The sequence below is a fragment of the Nomascus leucogenys genome, chromosome 22a (genome assembly GCF_006542625.1).
Source record: "Nomascus leucogenys isolate Asia chromosome 22a, Asia_NLE_v1, whole genome shotgun sequence".
NCBI lineage: Eukaryota > Metazoa > Chordata > Mammalia > Primates > Hylobatidae > Nomascus > Nomascus leucogenys.
Genome location: NC_044402.1, coordinates 14872994 through 14899021, shown reverse-complemented (window position 1 = coordinate 14899021; position 26028 = coordinate 14872994). Strand labels below are relative to the sequence as shown.

The following is a 26028-nucleotide window of genomic DNA, read 5'->3' as shown; positions in this document are numbered from 1 at the left end:
AAAGTTAAACATATTATGTTGTATCCACTCAATAGTACATTATGCAGCCATTACAAAATTATGTTTACAGAGAGTTTGTAATTAGAGAACAAAATGTTTATGACATAAATTTCAGCAAAAACTGAAAAATAAAAAGTCATATTTCTAGTATGAGTACAACATTATACAAGTAAAAAAGAATAAAACAAAATATATCAAAACATTAATAGTATATGTCTCTGGGTGTTATTATTGACTCTTTACCCCATATGCATATCTTAAACTATAATGAACATGATATTTAGAGTGGGAACAATAAAATGAGTTTCACTTACAAGATCATGAACCCACTGGCAGGAGTACACAGAGTGGCAAGGAGGCAATGGAGTCCTGAACCTCCCGTGTGCTACTGTGGGTACTTCCCCACCATCTTTTCTCTTCTACCCAACCCAGTCCGCATCTCCATCATGAATGTTTCCCTGACAGCCCAGCCCCAGGGAACCAAACCTCCTTTGTCCTCCCCCAGCATTCTTCTTACCTAAAAGCACTCACACATTTGTCAAAACTCCCTGATACTATGAATTTTCATGTATTTATTCCATATCCTCCCAAATGCTATATAAATGTTCTTAGGACAAGGACTTTGCCCTCTATTTCTCTTTCTCCTTAGGAGTAAATAATTATTCAACAAATACTCCACTGATTAATGAAATCAATTCCCTGCAGTCCGTGGGCCAGTACTTCCCAGTCTTTTACCTGAAATAAGCACCTGCCAGACTTGGAAAGAAAACAGCAGCATGGAAACAAGTGTTACCCGTGAAGACAGCATGGAGTAACTTTCCAGTAACTCTGTATTTGATCCGAGTCCAACCTCACAGTAGCATTGAGTCCCAGGCAAGTTACATCCTAGTTTCTTCATCTGTAAAACTGCATATGCTACCACTTATTTTTCAGGGTTCTGAGGATTCCAGAATACAATGTGGGTGACTTCTCAGCACAGAGGCTGGCACACAGTGGTCCCCAGGTGAACGGTGCTGTTGATGTCACTTTATAGTAGTCTGTCTTCCTTTAGCTATGAGACAGGCTGTCACTTCACTTTTGGTGTTACTGAGTCCTTCCTTGATCCACTTAAACTGTGTTTCCCTAGGCCACACCAACCAGGTCATTAATAATAATAAATTGAGATTATTTGGCTGGTATCCTTATCTGCTTCTGTGGAATCTGACTGCACTCAAAAGTCTCACCCACCCAGTAACTATTGGAGTCGTCCCCAGGGCATGTCTTACATAAGCTATAAATACTCTTCTTCACTATCACATAAAACATCTTTTTTTTTTTTTTTTTTTTTTGGTGGAATCTCCCTCTGTTGCCCAGGCTGGAGTACACTGGTGGGATCTTGGCTCACTGCAACCTCCGCCTCCTGAGTTCAACTGATTCTCCTGCCTCAGCCTCCTGAGTAGCTGGGATTACAGGCACTTGCCACCACGCCCAGCTAATTTTTGTATTTTCAGTAGAGACAAGGTTTCACCATGTTGGCCAGGCTGGTCTCGAACTCCTGACCTCAAGTGATCCACCCTCCTCAGCCTCCCAAAGTGCTGGGATTATAGGCATGAGCCACTGCGGCTGGCCACATGAAGCATCTTATTTCCCTCTTCTGCCCAGTACACTAACCAGGTCTCCTACCACACTGCCTGGGAAGCCATCTGAGAGGTGCACACTCCGGCCATTGTTTCTGGGACTGAAGGAAAAAACTTGTTTCTTACAAAGTTAGGGGAACCAAAGATGAATGCATGATACTGCAAAGATTTTGCTGAAAAGAGCTTTCTTTTTAATTTATAGCATCTTCTATCTAAAAGTGATAGATATTACCAAAAATTGCCCTTCCTCTCAATGGCTAAGGCTTCTTTAGTGAACCAAGCTGGTCTGCTGGGGGTCCTCACCACTCTTGTACAGTTAGATTGCTGGTGGGGCTACTAGACTGGCTTGTTAGACGTGTCTAAATAAGTGTCTTAAATAAGATTTAAAAGTTACTTAGTATGACTTTTATTGCCAGACCTCTTTCTGTCTCTCTTCCTTTGTACACTTTTTTTTCTGTAGCCCACAAAATGCTGTTAAACTTTTACTTCTCCACTCATTCCATGACGGCCCTTAGACTACCTTCCCTAACAGGGGGAGGATGATAGTGATGGAAGAGAGTGGTAAACTCAGACCTGGGGGGTTCCTTGGAGCCAAGTGGCTGCATGTGACAATAAAACTAAGACACCATTTGGAGCTCAGAAGCAGACTTCGATGCAAGGAATTTCTCTTTGGAAAGAGAAAGCTACACTGAAAAGAGCTAGAGGCAGAGAGCAACAGCCAGACTGTAAAGCCAAGATTATCACCCAAAATGATGAGACCTTCTTTGGGAGGCCATAGAGAACCATGAATACATGAGAAACAGCAGGTGATCCAGAGACCAAAATGTGTGACAGAGTCGTGAACATAGAAAGCTACCTTCTTCCTTTCATGGCCCTTTCCAGTATGTATGAGGCTGGCCTTTTAGACTCTGGGTTGACTGTAGCAGTAGAGAACTGGCTGGGGTGGTGCACAGAGGTGGTAGCAAAGAATCTACACTGCAGCATCATCAGGGAAACAACAGAGGGCCAGGTCTCCGGTGAGAGACTAAGGTGGCCTGGGAAATGATAGGCAGACTGATGATGTTTCTGATGGAACTTTTCCACAGTTGGAAGAACGATCCCTAGGTTTTTTTGCTTGTTTGTTTGTTTTTTTGAGATGGAGTTTTACTCTTTCACCCAGGTTGGAGTGCAGTGGTGCTATCTCAGCTCACTGCAACCTCTGCCCCCAGGGTTCCAACGATTCTCCTGCCTCAGCCTCCTGAGTAGCTGGAATTACAGGCACCCATCGCCATGCCTAGCTAATTTTTTTATCTTTAGTAGAGATGGGGTTTTGCCATGTTGGCCAGGCTGGTCTCAAACTCTTGACTTCAGGTGATCCACCTGCCTCGGCCTCCCCAAGTGCTAGGATTACAAGCGTGAGCCACTGCACCCGGCCTATCCCTAGGTTTTATTCAGGACTCCAAATGCTCCACCCCACTAGGGAGTGCCTCAGAGCAATTAATAACGAAGTGTGATTCACCCCAACAGGTTGTAGAGTGAAGCAGTGAAAAAAAAATGAAGAACGGAAAGAAGATGTAGAGCCGAAGAGTGTGAGTGCCAAGGAAAGGGCCATTTCACCCTGTCCTCTACTTGCCATCCCCTCCTGCTGCTGGACTCTAGTCTGGAGCTGCTGCAATTGCCTCGTGTAGATGAATGTGTAGATGAGTAGCTACTGTGACAAACTTTAAAAAGTTTTTGGCTAACTAGTCAAAAAACCCTGGAAAACATAGATGCTCATATTGGGTACAGAAATACCTAAAATGAGGAAGAAAAGAATAAACCCCCAGCAAATTGAGAATCAAGGAGGCTTTATAAAATATGCCAATAAAGCATTTTATCACAAAGACCTAAGAAGGCCAAGAAAAATAATACATTTGATTTCTTCTTAAAACAGGGTAAAAAAATGATACTTCTAGTTATTCTATACATGACTCCAAAAGCAACATATCTCAAGATTAATTACCTAGACCAAGGGTTGGCAATCTTTTTTGTAAAGGGCTCATGGTAGGCAGACTTTGAAGATGGCCCCAATGATCACTGTATATTTGCATTCACAGCCTCTTACCTGTGGGTTGGACCTAGTGCCTTCCTTATAACCAATACTGGGTACAGAAAGATGACAGGATGTCAATTGCATGATTAGGTTACAAGGCATCCCATCTTCCTAGTGGACTCTACTGCCTTTCCAGCTCACAGGCTCTGACAAAGAGAGTTGTTAGGTTAGAGCGGCCCACATTGCAAGGAACTGAGAGTGACCACTGGCCTAAAAGATATTCTATACAGAAAGGCAATAAAAGCTAATGGAAGCCAGGTGTGGTGGCTCATCCTGTAATCCCAGCACTTTGGGAGGCTGAGGCAGGCGGATCACTTGAGGTTAGGAGTTTGAGACCAGCCTGGCCAACATGGTGAAACACCATCTCTACTAAAACTACGAAAATTAGGTGGGTGTGGTGGCATGTGCCTGTAATCGAGCAACTGGGGAGGATGAGGCAGGAAAATCACTTTAACTTGGGAGGCGGAGGTTGCAGTGAGCCGAGATCACGCCACTATATCCAGCCTTGGTGACAGAGTGAGACTCTGTCTCAAAATTAAATAAATAAATAAATAAAATAAATTTATAAAATAAAAGCTAGTGTAAGACACGTAAGAAAAGTACATACACATATATTTTAAAAAACAAGAAACAGACTCACAGAAAAGCTAAAAACCAATCATTCCAATCTATAATACTGATAATTTAATATTTGTCCAAAATAGTATCAGGATATGAGAAATCTAGAAATGATTTCTAATGAATAGCTAAAAGATTTATCCTAGATAAAACTATCCTTAAAGTAATGTCTAGAAAGAAATAATAGAATTATTCCATGTTCTTCAGCAGACAGGACCAAAATTAACATTCAGAAATGAGAAAATAATAATTTCAGTTTAAGGGGGGGAAAACTCTATACAACTAAAGTTGTCCATTAATGAACATGGCTTCCTTAAAAATACCTTATAGAAGCTCCATCCTTTCCATGATGGCACAACTATCAGGGATTCTTACAGACAAAGGGATTCTTATGTCAGGGGAAAAGCTGGACTCTAAGTTTCTTCTCATTCTAAGTTCTTAGCATATTTTGAAATTTGATATACTAGAAAAACATTTTTATTCTAGGCTACCTGTAGACAAAAATGACAAACAGATAACTTAGATAATACATTACTTTGAATCATTTCAAACAAAAAATATGGAAAGTATGCAGAGTTCAGGGAAGATCATAATAATTAATGAATGGAAAAATTCAATGATGATAAAAAGCCTAAGCCAATTAAGACACTGGGGACAGGTAATGACACATTTATCTAAATGATACATACAAGATTTATGCCAGAAAAATACTCAGGATGATTATTTTGAAAGGAAAACGTAGTGTAGGATAATTTAGTTATCACATTGTTTGTAAATTTGTCACACACACACACACACACACAAAAACCATGAAATTACAGGTTGACACCATGACAAAGTGGATAATTAATTGATTAAAGGGAAGGAATCCTATTTAAATTCTTGAAAAGTCTATTTGCTTTAGTTGTAAGGTTTTAGACAATCTGATTCAGGCTCTCTTTCTCTTTCTAAAACCAGAATGCCTATTGATTGATATAAAGGGAATAAAAGCAATTTAAATGTGAACATTACTTTGTTCAGAATATTCTTGCCATCATAAGCAATATACTTCTCTCCACACTCAGACCTACAGTGGAAAGGAAAATTATTTTATAAAGATTGCCTGTATATGTGGAATCAGAAAGAGGGGAATTAGAGAAGCCACCACTTAATGTTGTCAAGCTAAGGCCACCCTTAGTACCTGTCACCATGACAGGTATGAACTTGCAACTGGACCCAAATTCTCAAGACAGTGGCCACAGTTTCCTATAGTCTGAGGTATTTTCAAACTGCCAAAAAATCAATTTAAAATAAACAAAGTCATATTTATAATTTTTCATAAGAGGTGAGATTTTAACTCACCCTGATTTTAAAAAGAAGTACTGCTCACTTAACTTTGGCATTAAATAAATTGAAACAGTGAGAAACCATTTACTTCCTAGCCTGTCCTGGAAAAGGTACACTTTAAATTTTTAACAGTTTTATTGAAGTACAATTGACGTACAATAAAATTCCCACGTACAAATTGTGCAATTTTATGTTCTTTTAATTTCATGGAAGAAAATGTTTTAAGTTTGATAAGTTTTGACATATGTATACACCTGTGAAACCACTGCCACAATCAAGATAATAAACATACTCATCACCTTCCAAAGTTTTCCTACATACTGTAATCTCTCCTGACCTCCCCCAATCCCAGTCCCCAGGCAACTGCTATTCTACTTTTTGTCACTGTAGGTTAGTTTGCATTTTCCAGAAATGGAATCATATGGTATATATTCTATATTTTCTCGCTTCTTTCACTCGGTGTAATTATTTTGAGATTCATCCATTTGCAAGTGTATAAACAAATCATTCCTTTTTTTTTTTTTAAAAGAGATAGGGTCTTGCTACATTGCCCAGGCTGACCTCAAACTCCTGGGCTCAAGCAATCCCCCCACCTCACCCTCCTCAGCAACTGTAACTACAGGTGCACTACTGCACATGTCTTAGATAAATTCCTTTTCATTGCTAAGGAGTATTCCATTTGTATGAATAAACCACAATTTGTTTAACCACTTACTTGTTGACAGATACCTGGGTTATTTCCAGTTTTCAGTTATTACAAATGAAGTTGTCATTAACATTCATGTACAAGTTTTTAAATAGACATATGTTTTCATTTCCCTTGGTAATTACCCAGGAGTGGAATGGACAGATTAGACAGTGAGTAATGTTTAACTTTTTAAGAAACTGCCTATTTTCCAAAGTTTTTGTACCATTTTACATTTCCCCTTGCAGTGTATGAAAGTTCCAGTTCCTCCAAGTCTTTATCAGCACTTGGTATTATCAGTCCCTTTATTTTTAGCCATACTAGTTGAGTATATAGTGGTATTTCATTGATGTTTTAATTTGCATTTCCCTAAAGACTAAAGGTGTTGATAGTCTTTTCATGTGCTAATTTGCCACCTACACATCTTCTCTGATGAATTGTCTGTTCAAATTTTTTGCCCATTTTTAAATGCAGTTGTTTGTTTTCTTGAGTTTTAAGAATGCTTTATACATTCTGGATACCAGTCCTTCAGCAGACATATGATTTAAAATTTTATCCCAGTCTGTGGCTTGTCTTTTCATTCTCTTAACAGTTTTGAAGAGCAGAAATAATTTTGATGAAGTCCAATTTATTAATGTTTTATGGATTGCACTTTTTGTGACATATCTAAGAAATATTTACCTAAACCAAGCTCACAACGGTTTTCCTTTACATTTCCTTCCAGAAGTTTTACAGTTTTAGGTTTTACATTTAGGTCTATAATCCATTTTGAGTTAATTTTTCTATATGGCATGAAGTATTTCTTGAAGTTCACTTTTTTCCATCTGGATAGCCAGTGGTTCCAGCACCATTTGTTCAAAACTATCTTTACAGAAGTGACTTTGCATCTTTGTCAAAAATCATTTGCCATTGATCATTTGTCTATCCTGACACCAATACCACAATGTCTTAATTACTGTAACTTAGAACAAAGTTTATTACAAGACATATTTCTTCAAAGATAATTTGGCTATTGTAGGTCCTCTGCATTTTCATAATGAATTTTAGACCCAGGTTGTCAATTTCTAAAGAAAAAAAATGCCTGCTGGAAATGTGACTGCACTGAATCTACAGTTCAATTTGGCAAGAAATAACATCTTCACTATATGGAATAGTTCCCTCACTGTGTGCTTACCAACACTCAATTGAATAACTCTGCACACCTCTGGACTTCCCTCTGGGTGCCACTCTCCTCTCCCACACTCTGGCCTGCAAACTCTAGCTGTCTTGATCTTCTTGGACTCTCAGTTCCACCTCCTCAACTGTGTCTGGGTTTTGCGGCCTGGAAATGCTCTCAAGGCAGTAAGCTGGGGCAATCATAGGGCTCACCTCATTTATTTTTCCGCCTCTCAAAGATCACTGTCCTTCACTTCCAGATGTCCAATGTCTTCAAATCTGTTGTTTCATATATTTTGCCCATTGTTAAAATTGTTTCAGGAAGGAAAGTAAATCTGGTCCCTGTTTATTCCATCTTCTTTGGAAGTGGAATCTCAATTTTTAATTTTTAATGTCAAATCTGTTCTCAAAGTTATAAAATTCAAGTAAAAACAGGACAAAAACATAACTAGTAATTAGTATAATGTTGGTCACTATTCACTTATTTGTTCATTAACTCATTTTATCCCTCAAATATTTACGGAGTTCTATATAGCAAGTACTGAGAATCAAAGCCAGACATGTCCCTTACTCTCACAGAGCTTACAATCTAGTGTGACAGATAGACATTAATCAAATAATTATAAACAAAAATGTAACACCGCAACTGTGATAGCTTCTATGAAAGAAAAGAAGAGAATAATGCTCTGAGACCTACAAGAGGATAATTTTATGATATTTGTTTCTATTGAGCCTACATTCATGAGTTCAAAAATATCATTACTGTCTCTTCATGTTAAAGTCACAAAGAAATAAATTACATATACAGTGGAGAAAAAGTATCCATTAAATAAACTTCTCAATATATGAGGTATCTACTAAGTGTAAGACAATATGCTAAGTGCTTTGGGGCACACCAAAATCACGACACTATAGATCATAAGTTAAACTTCAGATTCAGTTGGGCACATAAAATCAGTATAAAGAAATATAAAGGTAACATATCTATATGCTATATGACAGAAATGAAAATTTACCACATAAACATCACTTTGTCTGTCCTCATTTTAAAAATTATTGTTTACATCAGCCTAACTGCAGGAATGTGATCAGTTCCTTTGAGAAAACAATGCATTTATTTTATTTTGTCAAATCTTACCTAGATATCTCAGCTTGGGAATTTTTTTCTCCATCAACAGTGAAAGGAGATGCTCCAGTTAGTAATTCATACATTAGAACACCTAAACTCCACCAGTCAACTGCCTATAAAACAACAATAATTTTATTTTATAGAATTATCAACTAAAATATTTTATAAGGAAGAGAAAAATGAATAAAAGAAGGCTATCTATTAGGAAAATGTTTTAAAAAATGATTTTGTACACCTCCTTCTATGTAAGGAGTATTAAATTAACACATGCAAGAAAGACATTTAGAGAACAAATAACCAAGTATCCTCAGCACAGAAAGCATGTTATTTCTTAAACTAGTAACCGTTTACCTTGATTGATTTAAAAAATTTAAACTTTATATAAATTTTTAAAATTTTAAGTAGGTGATATTTCTTTGGGCTTATGATAGGCAACTAAAGGATTCAGCTCCAGTGAGCCTTATGAAATGTCTAAAAATCAAAGAACAAAAAATGAAAAAAAATGCCACTTCCAAGGGTATGTTATTTTTTCCTAACTGCCTAAATCAATTTTTCTTATAGAACCTATCACACATAAACCTCAGAGTCTTCACTGATGGGAAGATCTAAAATAATATAAAATAAAATGTGTTCTAATTTGGAAACCAATTTATACATGCATTTACCTGAACTGAAAACATAGCAAATTATATATAATTTAAAGAATATTTTATTTTATTTTATTTGAGACAGGGTCTCACTATGTTGCCCAGGCTGGTCTCGAACTCTTGGGGTCAAGCAATCTGCCCACCTCAGCCTCCCAAAGTGCTGGGATTACAGGCGTGAGCCACCATGCCTGGCCTAAAGAATCTTGATGTATTGAAAATTACTTCTTTTGTAATTAGGCAAATCAGAATTTTAATAACTGTTGAACACATGAGTGTACACCAATGAGAAATATTAACTAGATGTTAAAATTTCAAACTATTTGCTTCCAATTTCCAGGGCCTAAGTTTCAGAGAGGTGACAAAATTTATGAGCCTAGAGCTATTAAGAAAATACAGAGTGCTGACATACAAAACACATCAGGCAGACTAAAACTGTGAGAGCAAAGGTATTTACTGAATATTTTCCTCAGGCCAGGCACTATGATGAACACTTTGCACATATTATCTCATTTAATAACTGTCAGGTTGTTCCAGGTGTGGGAAAAAATATTTATTGACTAGGTATATTCTGCACCTTAGGTTATGTAGAAATTCTAGGAGTAATATAAGATTTTCTTATGTGAAAATTGGTTCCATTAGGTCTCTGAAGATATTTTTCAAATTAACAGGTATAAATTCCTACCAAATTCCCCAACAGCTTCAAAGAATATCAAGAAGCAAACTAAGCCAGCAATTAAACTCTTCTATTTATATAAGCAGTTTGACTGCCATTTGAGTCAGAACCCTCAGAATGTTTTGCTGTTGGATTTGAAACCACGTTCTTCAACTGATGGAGATCAATAATCAGATTCTTAGCCCTGGGTTCCAAAACCAGTAACACACAAACTTGAAGAACGTGCTTTTAAATATGTGACTAGTCATCAGGAAGGAGACCAAAGATTCTCCACAGCCAGATATCTGAACTGCATATGTGGGATTCTGAAAGGGAATGAAGGAGAAGGAAAGATGGGGAACAAAAAATAGAATACCTTATTTGGATAAAGCTATTAATAAAACAGAAGTGTTAAAAAATGAATAAATTTTGTACCCTTTAATACAGAAAAAAAACCATGACCTAGATTTTATAACATAATTACTTAGAAAGTTTCTTCTAGAATCTTCATTTTGCACATACAAAGGCAAGAGAGGAGGCCAAAAAAATTGAGCTTTTTAGAGGGCTTAGGAAAACAAACTTAAACTATCTAGAACTCAGGATTTTTTCTTTCTCCAAGGGTTGTTAAAATATTTATTTCTATTGGGAAGATAATCAACAATCTCCAGTGTCTCTGGAAAGTTACAGGCAGAAACTGGGAATAAGAAAATATCAGTGATTCCCTTTTCATTGACCTCTTAGTGACAGCTTAAAAAGCCAATATTAACTAAAGGTGATACACATGACTATATGTTTCCGAATGCTTTTCTAGCAGAAATTAAAAATGCCAATACTGTCCAAAACCATTCATCACGACTCAAACATGAACAATGTGCAGTTTTACATGCCGTGACACTTCTGTATTGCATTGTGGTTCACTTGTATCCTAAAAGCCAGGGTCTCATGCAAAAATAAGTAAGTAATTTTTTTTGAGTCGCTGTCTCACTCTTGTTGCCCAGGCTGGAGTGCAATGGCGAGATTTCTGCTCACTGCAACCTCTGCCTCCCGGGTTCAAATATTCTCCTGCCTCAGCCTTCGAGTAGCTGAAATTACAGGTGCTCACCACCACGCCCAGCTAATTTTTGGTATTTTTAGTAGAGATGGGGTTTCGCCATGTTGGCCAGGTTGGTCTCGAACTCCTGACCTCAGGTGATCCACCCACCTTGGCCTCCCAAAGTGCTGAGATTACAGGCCCTTAATTTTTTAAAAGAATGGAGTCATAGTTTGTACTCTAAGAAATAGGCTCTCTCGACAGAAATAAAATAAAAATTATTTGACTAGTTTTGAGGTCTCAACTTTAACAAGAGTGTTACTCTATAAAATAAAACACAATTCTCACCAATAAAACCTCTAAAAAGGGAAATCTAGAATGTCCTAACCTTTGTATTATCTTTTTCCTCCAAAATACTAGATATCATAATGTGTTCAGGAATACAAAGCAAAAGAGAAAAAAAGGAAGGTAAGACAATCAACACCAGAAAGACGGCTCTGTTGAAGAGATGACCTTAAGTTGTTAACTAGGATTCTTATAGTACATTTTATAGAAATATATTAAGAAGCATCAAAAACAGAACATACCTTGTCATGTCCTGAATCTCCCCCTCTGACAATATCTGGTGCCATGTATTCAATAGTTCCACAAAAGGAATATGCTCTTTCAGTCTTGAACAAACAAACAAAAAAGGGATTTGATTTCAAGCTAGTATGACGAGTGACAAAAGAAGAAAGTAATACATGTTAGTGGTTGAGATACACTATAGTGGCAAAGTAGTGGTAGAATCTACTTCACAGACCCACTCTTCACTGGAACAGACCACCGTCTACATAATATGAGTCCTGGGTATATGTCATCCCATCAGAAAGACTTCTCATGCATGAAATGGTACCATCATCCATCCATCCATCCATCCTTCCATGAATCCATTCATTTATTCTTGTTCACTTTTTGTATGCATGTGTATTTCAGTTGTTGATTTAACCCTTTTTTTTAAGAATGCAAATAGTCCTAGTAAGGCAACATGAACTGTCTAACACATTAGTATGAATGACTTTATTAGGCAAGATTGAGAAAACACTGGGTAACTCGAAGGGGGAGGAAAGACCAAATTCTAAGAGGGGGAATAATAAACCCAAAGATAAAAAAGAATAAAAATATTTTTTTCTACCTTACCATCTCGTGTAGGTTTGACAATGCTAATGTTAATAATGGTAAACAAAACTGTCTTTAAAAAAAGATTGTTTCTTAAAGATAGATTTTTCCTTTTTATAGAATTTTAAAAATGCAAAAGGGCTAATATATCATGCCTGAAAGTTAACCTAAAAAATTAATTTTTAGATGATCAATTATGCAATTACGTAGCTCATTTATTATCTCAACTTAGAGGAAGCTCACAACCACCCCAAGTTAAGTGCTTAAAAGATTTTTCTTCTACCTTTTCCATAATTTTTGGCCTCTCTGATAATTCATTTTAGCTTATCTGGTGCTTTGGGGGAGGAGTTGATAGGGTATACATGAATAAATAATTATTTATTTGATAGAAATTCCAGAATATAGAAAAATTAAAGCTTAAGTGTTGAGAAGTTCCAATCACTGAGAATAGTAGTAAATAAAGACAAACATCTCTTAATTCTCTCAATTATTTTAAACCCTTGCCATCTTACCCAGTTCTAAATCTATATTTGCTTCCTCCTGTGTTACTCCCTCTGGGTTCTAACTTTCAGGTCTCTGCCTAAACTTCCTAAGAGTTTATCTTCTATTTGTAAAAATATCACCAATTGTAACTTTTGAATTTGTATTTATTTGCCTATGAAGATGCATAATGCCTTAAAATAATTCTACCAAGAAGACAAACTGATGAGATTTGACAGGGGAAGGGTGCACCATAAAACATATTCCAGAGTCTCTGACAGGGACAGGAAAGACTTCAAGGTAACAGTTCTACTATGATTATGGTTTATTATTTGTTCAAAATACAATAATTTTCTCAAGTAACAATTTTCTCAAGGAGACAACCTATTTGACATTTATGCCCATACTATAAGCAACATTAGTTACCACAGTTAAAAAAGTGTGAATGAAAATTTACTTGATTATGAACAAAAATAGCAGGAATGGGATGTGTGCAACATACTAGCAGATAATATGGAATACTCATGTGTTTTAAGTGATTAGCCAATCAAGGAGGCTTCATTGCTCCTTAGAGAAAAGGATCAGATAACACTGGATAAAAAGCTGGTTTCCTTCTAGGGAGGAATCCCAATAGCAACTCAAATGCCAGACTTAAGTATTTCTCAATAAAAACTTTGATGAAATAATTCCTAGCTTTTATTTGCCAATGTTTTGTCCTAATCATATCTGCCTGTGACAGATAAATTCTGGTGTAAAATCATCAATGAAAACAGGTTTTTTTCTCATCCCATATTTAGAAAGACCCTTAAGGTTGGCAAATCTCCACACAAATATCTAGAAATGTTTGACTGATTTTTAAAAAGGATTAGATATTCCATTGGTAATCGCCAAAGACTGGGCTGACAAGAAAGAAAGGGGAATTCCTGGGTGCCAGCCAGGAAGTGGGTACAGAAAACCAGAGAGGTAGGCATATGACCTAGTGCTGTGGCTGCACAAAGGGAGGAAAGGTGAGTTGTTACAGGTCTCAGCAATCCAGAAACTTGAGTTTTAATACCCTGTGAGGATAAACGATGAGGCTGTCAGCTCAAATGAGATGGGCTACAATTACCACTCTTATATAAACCTTGAAACCAAAGAAAGCTAAACCTCAGAAAAATAAATTCACCTGCTAGCACTCATTTGTTTCTGTCTAGGCCCTAGCTGAACAAAGTTCCTCCTGTGATCTTAAATGCCTAGGCTTATGCTTCTTAGATTTGAGATCTGAATGTACTCTTCTGCATGGTATGGAGAAGTAGGAAAATCTGGCCAAACACGGTGACACCCTGGGACACATGATAGAACCAGAGATATTCTCACAACTTAGCCTGCCCAGAATTCCTATAAAGCCCTGACGTCTTGATATTACTAAATAAATGAACTAGACTCCACAGACACAGCAAACCAAAGGATTACTTGAAACAGTAGAAAAATAATCTGTAAATGACCAGCATGTTGTAAAAGATAAAAGACATAAAATAAGACAGCCTGGGCAAGATAGTGAAACCCTGTCTCTACAAAAAAATTAAAAAAAAAAAAAAACCTAGCAGCGCATAGTGGCGCATGCCTGTAGTCCCAGCTACTTGGGAGACTGAGGCAAGAGGAATCACCTGAGAGCAGGATATCGAGGCTGCAGTGAGCCATGATCACACCACTGAACTCCAGCCTGGGCGATAGAGTGAGACCCTGACTCAAAAAAAAAAAAAAAAAGAAAAGAAAAGAAGAAAAATAATCAAATAGAGCAGTGCAAATAAAGAAACGAGGCAATAAAAAAGGCAGACTAAACGTATTAGACACAGCTGAAGAAACAGAGTAAATTAGAGGATACTTTTGCAACATTCTGGATAATTTTCTCAAGACAGTAAAATTGCTGGGCATGGTGGCTCACACCTGTAATCCCAGCACTCTGGGAGGCTAAGGTGAGCGGATCACTTGAGGTCAGGAGTTCGAGAACAGCCTGGCCAACATAGCTCAAACCCTGTCTCTACTAAAAATGCATGGTGGCATGTGCCTGTAGTCCCAGCTACTCAGGAGGCTGAGGCAGGAGAACTGCTTGAACCTGGGAGGTAGAGGTTGCAGTGAGCAGAGATCACACCATTAAACTCCAACCTGGGCCACAGAGTGAGACTCTGTCTCAAAAAAAAAAAAAAAAGACTTAGTAAAATTTACTAAAGACTCAGTAAATTTGAGAAAATTATCCAGAATGTTGCAAAAGTCCTAAGCAGATTAAATGAAAATATATTCCTGAGTGGTCACATTCTATTTCTTCACTTGAGTGGTGGTTACAAGGGTGCTGTCTTATAATAATTCACTGAACCATACATTTATTTTGTTTTTGAATCTGTTTTACTTTACAATAAAAACACATATATATGTATGTGTATATATATATATATGTAAGTGTGTGTGTGTGTGTGTATGTGTGTGTGTATATATATATCTCTCTCTCTCTCTCTCACAGGTCCATTCCTAGATCTATTTATACCCAGCCGCTAAGTTATCAATTAATATGCAGGGCAAAATAAAGCATTTTAAGACAAAGAAAGAATTTATTAATCATTGATCCTTGCTAAAAAAGAAATCTAAAGTATGTATTTCAGAAATTAATAAATTGAACTTGAAAGAAAAAATTCAGATGCAAGAAGCAAGAATAAGCAGAGAAAACAAATGTGTAAAAATATAAACAAGCATTGAATTTATAAAATAAAAGTAATAACTGCACAGTAATGATTAATTTGTGAAAATTTAGCAGGTAGGACTAAAATACTAAATAATATAAAAATTAAATAACTGAAGTTGAAGCATTCTAATGTTCTTGTAGTGGTCATGATCGTCTGAGAGATAATGGATAATTTCAGACTCTTAAGTCAGAGCACAAGTTTAAAATCAGGGTAATGTTACAGAAATGCCTTGTGTATAAAAATAAATAAGTAAATAAAATCAGGATAATAACTACTAAAAGAACAGAAATAGAATATACATGACTTCTAGACCATTAGGTGGACATGAAATAAAAAGATCTTAATCATTTAAATAGAAGACAGGAAAAGGGGAAAACAGAAGCAAAGAGAAACACAAAGCAAGATAAGATAAATAAATAAAAATATATCAGTAATCATAATATACAGGTATCATAACTCACCAGTTAAAAGACAGAAACTCTTGATCAAAAAATAAAATCCAGCTATATGTTATTTATAAAAGGCACACCTAAAACATAATGACAAAGAAAGATTGAAAGTAAAGAGATGAAAAAAGTTGTATCAGACAGCACTAACCAACAGAAAGCTGGAGTATCTTTATTAATAGGAGGAGAAATGAACTTTAAGGCAAAAGAATTATTAAAATTACGTACATTACAAAATAATAAAAGGAACATTCCACTAGGGAAATAACTCTATTCCAAGCTTGAGTAGCCTCAAAAATTTGTGAAAAGCCTTAAAAATATATAAAATAAAAATGGAGAGATCTTCAAGGAGAAATGGACAAATCCACAAGCATGGGTATTTTAACATATCTTTCTTATAACTGACAGATCAAGAAGGAAAAATATTACTAAAGATATTCAAGATTTGAATGATATTCATGAAAATACACAAAATCCTGTATCCATCAATTAGAGAATACACGCATGTCTTTTTTTTTTTTCTTTCTTTTCTTTTTTTTTTTTTGGAGACAAGGTCTCATTCTGTCATCCAGGCTGGAGTGTAGTGGTGTGATCACAGCTCACTGCAGTTTTGACCTCCCAGGCTCAAGTGATCCTCTTGCCTCAGCCTCCCAAGTAGCTGGGCTCTTGCTACCACACCTGGCTAATTTTTGTACTTTTTGTAGAGAGACGCAGTTTTGCTATGTTGTCCGGGCTGGTCTCAAGCTCCTGAGCTCAAGTGATCCACCCGCCTCAGACTCTTAAAGTGCTTGGATACAGGTATGAGCCACCACTCAAAGAAAAAGTGACAATAAATACTACAGTAACAATAAAAATACTATATATAAGAACTTGTGGGATGCAGCTAGAGCTATTCTTAAAAATTCACAGCTTTATTTTAAAAAGATTAAATATTAGTGAGCTAGATGTCCAAATTAAAAGCTTAGAAAAAGAATATGAAAGAAGCTTATAGAAAGTAAAATGCACAAAATAATAAACCTCATCAAAGAAAGAGAAAAAAATGGAAGGCTTGACAAAAGCTCTTTCTTACAAAAGACTAATAAAATGGACACTTCTAACAAAGGATCAAGAAAAGTAACAAATGAATAATATCAGTAATTTAAAATAAAACATTACTATAGTTACAGAGATTTTTTAAAGTAAGGGAATTCTGAAGAAACTGATGTCAAAGAATTTAAAAAGATAATACTATTTTCTATAAAAATGTAACATTCAAGAAATAAAAACTCTAAATATACTTGTAAATATTTTAAAAATTAAATCAGTATTTGAAAAGCTACTTGTACTCACTTAAAATGAAAAGAAAAAAAAAAAGGAAAAAAACACACTCTGGCAGATTTGAAAGTGAATCCACACAAACCTTTAGAGGAAATGTATCTTTACCTTACATAAACCATTCTAAATCCATTTCATGGTGCTAGGACAACCTTGATACTAAAATGTGACAAATGCAATTTTATACAGGAAAATTATAGGTCAACTTAGAAAATAAAATCCTAAGTAAAATATTAGCAAATAAAATCCAGCAATGTATAAAAAATATATATCACGGAAAGTTAAGTTTGTTCCAGGAATTGAAAGATGGTCTAACACTGAAAAAGAAAACAAAAATCTATTCATATAATTCACATCATTATGTGGTTAAAGAGAAAAACCATAAGAATTTCCTTTTAACAATAAAGATACTAAAAATATAATTTACCTACCAAAAACCTACAGCAAATACCATACTAAATGACTAAAATACATGTTCTTTAATGTAAAAAAATACATATATACATAAAACTTGGTAGACAAAGCAATAAAACCAAGCCAAACCCAAACAAAATAACCATCCCAAAACACACAGAAACTAAAAGGTACGAGAAATGAAAAGAAACAAAGCCATTATTACTTACAAATAATGGTTCTGACTTTTTTCTTTTTAATGTAGTCATCTATAAAAAAATCCAAGTCAATCTATAAATTTGTGTACCTAATAAGAATTCGATGTTTTATGCATAAGGTCAACAGCATTCCTATGCTCTGGCTAGAAAAACATAAATATTCCAGTTTTTAAAGGCAATTCTTACAATTGAAACAAAAAGTGTAAATAGAAATAAGTCTAATAATATATGTATAAAATATTACAGATAATAGTACAAAATATTTTTGAAAGACATAAAAAATTAAATAAATGAGAAGATCTGAACATTCACTGATGCAAATTCATTGATTGGAAGGGTCAATATCCAAAAATTGCAGTTCCCTCCAAATTAATTTATATATTCGATTCCACAATTCATGTGGAGGAACACAAAAAGCCAAGAATAGAGAAGACAGTGAAGAGGGAGGACGAAGGTCAGGGGAAAGGAGAGGGAGGTACGGTGAGGGTGAAGAGGAAAAAGACCTCACCTTTTCAGAATCAAGACTTACTATAAAGTGATAGGCTTTTTTTTTCTTTTCTTTTTTGAGATAAAGTCTTGCTCTGTTGTCTAGGCTGGAGTGCAGTGGCATGATCGCAGCTCACTGCAACCTCAAATTCCTGAGTTCAAGTGAACCTCCTGCCTCAGCTTCCCGAGTAGCTGGGACTAAAGGCATGCACCAACACACTCAACTAATTTTTTTAATGTTTTGTAGAGATGAATTCTTGCTATATTGCCCAGGCTGGTTTTGAACTCCTGACCTCAAGCGATCCTCCTGCCTCAGCTTCCCAAAGTGCTGAGATTACAGGCGTGAGCCACCACGCCTGGCCAGCCAGATGCTTTAAGATATTTTGGTTCTGATACAGAGCGAGGCAAATAGACAAATGGAATTCAAGGAAGAGCCTAAAAACAGACTCATAAGTATGCTTGGGAACTTAGTTATATGACAGAAGTTGCATTTCAAATAAGCAGAGAAAAGATTAACTGACTAGTCAACAAATACTTAAAAGGTAATTGGGTTATCTGCATTAAAAACATAAAATATTTCCACCTAATTTTATACCCTAAATGTAAGACCTAAAACTGTAAAACTCCTAGAAGAAAATACATGGGAAAAGCTTCATGACATTGGATCTGGCAATGATTTCTTAGATTATGACACCAAAAGCACAGGCAACAAAAGCAAAAATAGACAAATGGGACTATATCAAATTTAAAAACTTCTGAAAATTAAAGGAAACAAACAGAATGAAAGGCAACCTACAAAATGGGAGAAAATATTTGCAAATCAGATATCCTATAAGCAGTTAATATCTAGAATATATAAAGAACTCCTAAAAACAACAAAACCCACAAATAACCTGATTTTAAAATGAGCAAAGGACTCTAATAGACATTTCTCCAAAGATAACATACAAATGGTTAACAGCATATGAAAAGATGCTCAACATCACTAATGATTAGAGATAAACGCGAATCAGAATTACAATGAGATTTCACCTTACACTCATTAGGATGGATAGCCACTATAAAAACAAAAACACTAACATAACAAGTGTTGACAAAGATATGGAGAACCTGGAACTTTTTAGCACTGCTGGTGAGAATGTAAAATGGTGCAGCTGCTATGGAAAATAGTATGAATGTTCCTCAAAAAATTAAAAGTAGAATTACCATATGATCTAGCAATCCCCTTTGTGGGTATATATACAAAAGGATTGAAGGCAGGCCTCTTGAAGAAATATTTGCACAACCACATTCACTGTATTATTCACAATAGCCAAGAGGTGGGAGCAACCCGAATGTCCATCAACAGATAAATGAATAAACAAAATGTGGCATATAAATACCATGGAATATTATTCAGCCTTAATAAAGAAGGAAATCTTGTCATATGCTATAGCATGGATGAAACTTGAGAACTATGCTAAGTGAAATAGTCACAAAAATAAAATAAATACTGTACAACTCCACTGACATGGGATATCATAAGTAGTCAAACTCACAGAAATAGAAAGTAGAATGGTGGCTGCCGGGGGTTAGGGGAAGGGGGAAAAGGTATAGAGTTTCAATTTTGCAAGATGAAATGGGTATAGAGTTTCAATTTTGCAAGATGAAAAAGTGCTAGAGATCTGTTACACAACAAAATGAGTATTATTAAAGCTGCTGAAACATATATTTACAAACAGTTAAGATGACAATTTTTGCTTTGTTTTTTTTTAACCACAATTAAAAATTTTTTAAATAAAGAAAAGAGCCTTAAAAGAAAAGACTAGTACATTGGATATTAAAATGTTAAATGGCAAAAAGTATCATTAAACAAAATTAAAAACAAGTTAAAATTTTAGCAAAGAAATTTACAAAACATATAAAGGGTTGGTATCTATAATACTTAAGAACTCCAACAAATCAATAACATCAGGGAAAAAATGCAACACTGTGATAGAGAAAACATAGAAACAACCTAAATGTACCTCAGTAGGAGAAAAGATAGACTGGATAACTAATATAAAGGATTATTATACAACAGTTAAAATAAATGAAACATCCCATTTATCAACTTGGATAAATTTCAAGAATAGGTCAAATAAAGAGCAATTTGCAATAGAATATGTCATATATGTACATTTAAAAAACATGGTAATAGTATACATTGTTTATGGATATACACACATGAAGTAAGGGTACTAAAACACAATTAAATTTAATCCACCACATACTCTTTACCTGCACCAGTGCAGCTACACGTTGTTGGAGAAAACCATATAATCAGGTTGGCCAATTTTATTCAATCATTCAATCATTCATTCCTTTGAGACAGGGTCTCATTCTGTCACCCAGGCTGGAGTGCAGTGGCATGATCTTGGTTCACTGCACCCTCCGCCTCCTGGATTCAAGCAATCCTCCCAGCTCAGCCTCCCAAGTAGCTAGGAATACAGGCACATGCCACGATGCTTGGCCAATTTTTTTTTTTTTTATAGGAATGAGGTCTCGCTGTTGCCCAGACTAGTCTCAAACTCCTGGGCTCAAGCGATCCTCCTACCTCAGCCTCCCAAAGTGCTGGGATTACAGGCATGAGCCCAGCCAATTTCACTTTAAATTCATGATCAGGAATCTCACATGGGTCTTAATAGTACCCAGCAAACACATTCATTTCCCTAATCCATTCACTCTCCCACATTGTTGGTTATTTTATATCATCTCCTTTCTCCTAAAACCTCGATGTGTCCATTCCCTTCCTCATACTCAGTGAGAAAACAGAAGACCTTCTATAAGCTGCCAGTACACACCACTTAACCTCCACCCACATGTGTGCCTATAACTCAACTTTCTTCAGTTTCTAAGCATGAACTGACCATGCTACTCGTTAAGCACGAGTAGCATGATCACGCACAAACTCACTTGTGCGTTTGATGTTATCCTTCTCAAGGACAGTGTTCCAGCAATTTCCCACTTTATCTGCTCTATTATTATAGGAGGTAGATATCTGGGTTTGGGTGGTAGATATCAGTGTATCTACCCCACTTCCTTTTGAGGACTATTCTAACTAGTATATGACATCTGTAATTTCTCCCATCTTAGGGAAAAAAACCCTCTTTTCATCCTCACTTCATCCTCTGCTATGCTCTTCACAGAATTTCACTATTCCTTTTAACAGAAAACCCCAAGTTGCCCACATATGTGGATGACAATAAGGCTACTGCTATTCTCTTTCCTAAGGTTAAAACTAAGCCAATCAATGCTCAATCTTCAGTCCCCATCTTATTTAACCTAACAATAGCATTTGACACAGTTAATCATTTTCATCCTTGAAACATTTTTTCACTTGTCTTCTGAGACAATCCACTTTGTTTTCCAAATTCCAAATTCATAGATCCAGACCAGACTTCTCTCCCAAATTCCAGACTCATATAGCCCACTGTTTAACATCTCTGCTGTGTGTCTAATACATGTCTCAAACTTAACCTGTCCAACTGAACTTCTCCTCTCGTAACCCCAGATAGCTCCCCATCAGCAGCCTACCCCATATTAGTTGATGGAAATTTCATCCTTCCAGCTGTTCTGGCCAAAAACCTTGGGGCCACACTAGATTTCTTCTGAATTCTCATACCTCACATCTAACTCATCAAAAAATTCCATTAGATCTAATGTGAAAATAGTCCTAAAATCTGCTACTCCATAGTCTAGGCCAGTTCCATCTCTTGCTGGGATTACTTCAACAGTTTTCTATGTGGACCTCATGTTTCCACACTTGTCCCACTACAGGATTATCACAGTTATCAACCAGAATTATTCCTCCAAAATAGGAGATCGCTACTCTTCTACTCAAAACTCCCCAATGGCTCCCCATTTTGTGCAGGGAAGAAGCCATAGTCCTTACAATGATCTTCAATGCCCTGAGTGATCTGTACAATCCTTCTTCCATATGATCACCTCCACGTCCTTCTTTCCTACTACTGTAACTCTCACTCATTCTGTATGCCCACAATGGCCTCTAACCCTCACTCATTCCATAACCCCACCTTAAAGGGCCTTAATATTGGCTGATCCCTCTACCTAGAAATCTCCTTCCTAAGATATCTACATGGCTCACTCTGTCACTTCCTTCATGTCTCTATTGCACTATCACCTTGGTGAGGCCTTTCCTGACCACCTGATTTCAAAGTGTAGCCTCTTCTCACCCTATTCCTGTTCCCTACTATATTTGTCTTCTTGCAACTTACTGCTATCTAACATACTACAGAAATACTTATTTGTTATTGCCTGCCTCCCCATGTAAAAGAAGAATTTGTGTCCATTTTGCTCATTCATTGCAAGATCTCAACACTGAGATAGAACGGTGCCTGGATCACAGGAGACATTCAATGAATATTCACTGAATTAATGGAAAAAATTATAAAATTTTCATAACTGAAAATGTGAAAAGTGGGCACATAAACTCAGTTATAATATTTTCTATTTTTATTGTGTTTTATAGCATAAAAATTTAAAGAGAAATTTGGAAAATATAAACATTTATTATTCACATTTATGCATTCTTATTATTCTAGGATATCTTTTGCCCTTATGGGCTTTAAAGTCCCTGACACTCAGCATAGTTCTGAATCATTTTCCTTTCTTTCTGAGAAAATAGATAAAAATAAACTGTGACTGCTAAATATAGTTATCAAGTAAATTTAAAAATACATATTTAACATTATTTGAACAAATGAAATATATACTTGGAAGTTTCTGTGAAAATAATCTCATTTCAAAAGTTGTCCCTGCTTGTTCTGTATTGTTACTCACATTGAATCTACCTTAAAAAAATCGTATTATGAATAAACTTTACTAGAGCCAAAAATTTCTGCCATAAGAATAATTATAAAGGGATCTGTGAAGCAGACAGCTGGCAGGCAATCCCTGTTTACCCCCCATCCTTTGGAGGGGAATCAAAGGTCTGCTCAGATATCTGGGGGAAAAAAAATCTCACTAATGAATGGCTCAAGCTAATGTGTTGCATCTGAATATTGTGTAATAGTGTTTTAGGAAAGGAAGAACTGGGGCAACAGGGTAACACTTTGGTTTCTAGGTCTCCTATTTTCCCCACACCTCCAACTCAATGTTTACCTTAAAATAACTAAATTATCCTAGAGTCACTGATTTTGACAAATGACTGATAGAGCTTATTATCAGAGACCTAATAGATTTTCAGGACACATGCAAATAAAAAAAATCATGACTACATGTCAGTACGAATCAATTAGGAAGGGAGAGAGAGGTAACTAAAAAGCTGGTCAAGGTTAGGTTATCTGATTCTCAGTGCAAACGTGCTCTTTATGGAACCCGACCCTTACCTACACATCTTGAGATATGTACATTATAACAGCAGAAGCTTGAAAGTGGCACTATTAGCTAGGCATTTATTAGAGAAAGATGTAATTCAAAACTACAAATAAGAAAATAAAGAGAATAATTTTAAATTCTCAATGGTATATTTTAATTTTGCTCACAGTAATCTGAAATGTAAACAGTACTTCTCAGAAATAGAACTGATATAGTGCTTTATACTTTAAAAAGTACTTTCACAAGCATTAATTCATTGTGTCTGTATGACAATTCTATAAATTAGGTATGATAAACATTATTTTACAGATGACGAAATTAAGACTCAGAGAGGTTAATGACTAAGTGACTTGCCTCATGTCCCAAAGCTAGGAAATAGAGAACCAGAAAAAGATCCCCCTAACTAAAACGCCTCTTATATTGTTCAAAGAATTAATCAATAAATAACATTACCTGAATTGAGCAAGGTTAGATTTTTCTACTTCTGGAAAGAGAAAAACAGTCATAAATCCATAGGCTTTTCCCTTTAAGTACAGATACTCTGTACTGTTCAGTCAACATATTATTTTTCTTGACTGAACCTTAAAGTTGTATTTATCTACCTGGGGATTCGTGTTAATGATCTGTTTTGAAAATTTTCAAACACTCACTGTTAAATTATAAAAACAGAATGCATATACTATATTTAAGCATAAACATGAATGTGTCCTTTTTGACCTTATTTGCTTATAAATATGAACAGACACAATTCTGAAGCTATCATCACTTTACCAACACTTTTTTTCAAACTGTCTTTAAAGTTGTCAACATTAAAATCAAATATCCAATAACTACCAGATTGTCTGACTTGAAGTAAGAACTCAACAAATTTTGTAAAACTGTACTACCAAAAAAATTCTATGGAAGATATATATATTAGCCTGAAAATTAGAAATGTTTTGTTATTTTCAGAATCTCAAGAGCTTGATCGAATTTTCTGGTTGAGAACAGAACAGTAAAAGTAGCAAATTTTTATTATCATAAAATATTTTAAAAGTTTCTAAAATAAATTTACTTTAACCTGTATGTAATCTAGGCTGCAAACCATTATCTAGAAATAATTATATGGGCTGGGCATGGTGGCTCATGCCTATAATCCCAGCACTTTGGGAGAGCAAGGCAGGCAGATTATTTGAGATCAGTCCAAGACCAACCTGGGCAACATGGTGAAACCTAGTCTCTGCAAAAAATACAAAAATTAGCTGGACATAGTGGCATGCGCCTGGAGTCCCAGCTACTTGGGAGTCTGAGGTGGGAGGATGGCTTGACCCCAGGAGGCAGAGTTGCAGTGAGCCGAGATCTTGCCACCCTGGGCGACAGACCAAGACCCCATCTTAAAAAAAAAATACAGAAACAAAAATCCCAGAAATAATTATATGAATATTTGACAAATATCTCTAGGATACAGGCTCAGCAGGGTAAGGAATTTGTTATGTTCACCATTATATTTCTAGGGTCTAGTGCAATACCTGGCAATGGTAAGTACTCCAAGATTTTTTGAATTACTAAATTAATATATATACAGAGATAAGTATAATATCATGAGCAGAAACATCAAACATACATAAAAAGTAAATTCCTGAAGATTAAATATATTTCCCAGACCAAATGAGGCCAGAATTTATAATATAAAATTGTGATATACTGACAGAGAAGCAGATTTTGGCAGAAGATTACTTCTGTTTTGAAAATATTCAGTTTGAGGAACCTGTTGAAGAGTCAAGTGGAGATACAACATTCACATATTTGGGTCTTGAGCCCAGAAGAGAAGGTTGGCCAAGAGAAGGCTGGGAATGAGCAGCATGTAAGAAGAGTACAGCATAAAAAAAGAAGAGTACCTAGGACTGAGCTGAGGGGAACCCTCAGGTAGAAGAGGAAGAGCCTACAAAAGGCAGTGAGAGAGAGAAGGAAAGTCAGGTGGGTGTTGTGTCACAGAGCCAAGCTGAGAGGTGATTTCTAGTTCAATACTACCAGGCAGTCAAATAAGATAACTAAAAAGTATTAATATGCACGTCAATGGTAACATTGGCAAGAACAGCCTCAGTAGATGGCGGCGGGGTAGGGGGGCAAGGAGGTACAAGCAGAATTGGAATTGATAAGGGAATAAGGGACATGTGAGTAAGTAGAGACAAATACTGACAAAGGAGAACAATGAGATAATAGCTAGGTGGGAATATGGTATTCTGAGATTTTTTTCCTTTTTATTTATCAGTCCATTCATCTCCCCATTTTTAAAATTTTAAGACGGAAAGACTATGTCTGCTTAAACAGTGACAGAAATGGTCAAAGAAGAAGAGGTTAAAGAGAAGAGAAGGCAGGCAGAGTGTATCAGTCCATTCTCACACTGCTGATAAATACATATCCAAGACTGGGAAATTCACAAAACAAAGAGGTTTAATGGGCTCACAGTTCCATGTGGCTGGGGAGGTCTTGCAATCATGGTGGAAGGAAAGGAGGAGCAAGTCACATCTTACATGGATGGAAGCAGAT

General features: G+C 36.0%; 1 protein-coding gene across 6 annotated transcripts in view; it reads right to left on the bottom strand.

Moving 5' to 3' along the window:
* RPS6KA5 (ribosomal protein S6 kinase A5) overlaps window positions 1-26028 on the bottom strand; it is a 187419-nt gene that overhangs the window by 40937 nt on the left and 120454 nt on the right. For 4 of the 6 annotated variants that reach the window (XM_030804007.1, XM_030804008.1, XM_030804009.1 and 1 more), the window contains 2 exons: window positions 11517-11600; window positions 8610-8713 (listed from right to left, as the gene is read on the bottom strand). In XM_030804007.1, coding sequence (XP_030659867.1) covers window positions 8610-8713; window positions 11517-11600 — 188 coding nt within the window. Of the gene's footprint in view, window positions 1-7684; window positions 8590-8609; window positions 8714-11516; window positions 11601-15745; window positions 16237-26028 lie in introns of those variants that run through there. The other 2 variants (XM_030804010.1, XM_030804012.1) reach the window with 2 other exon arrangements.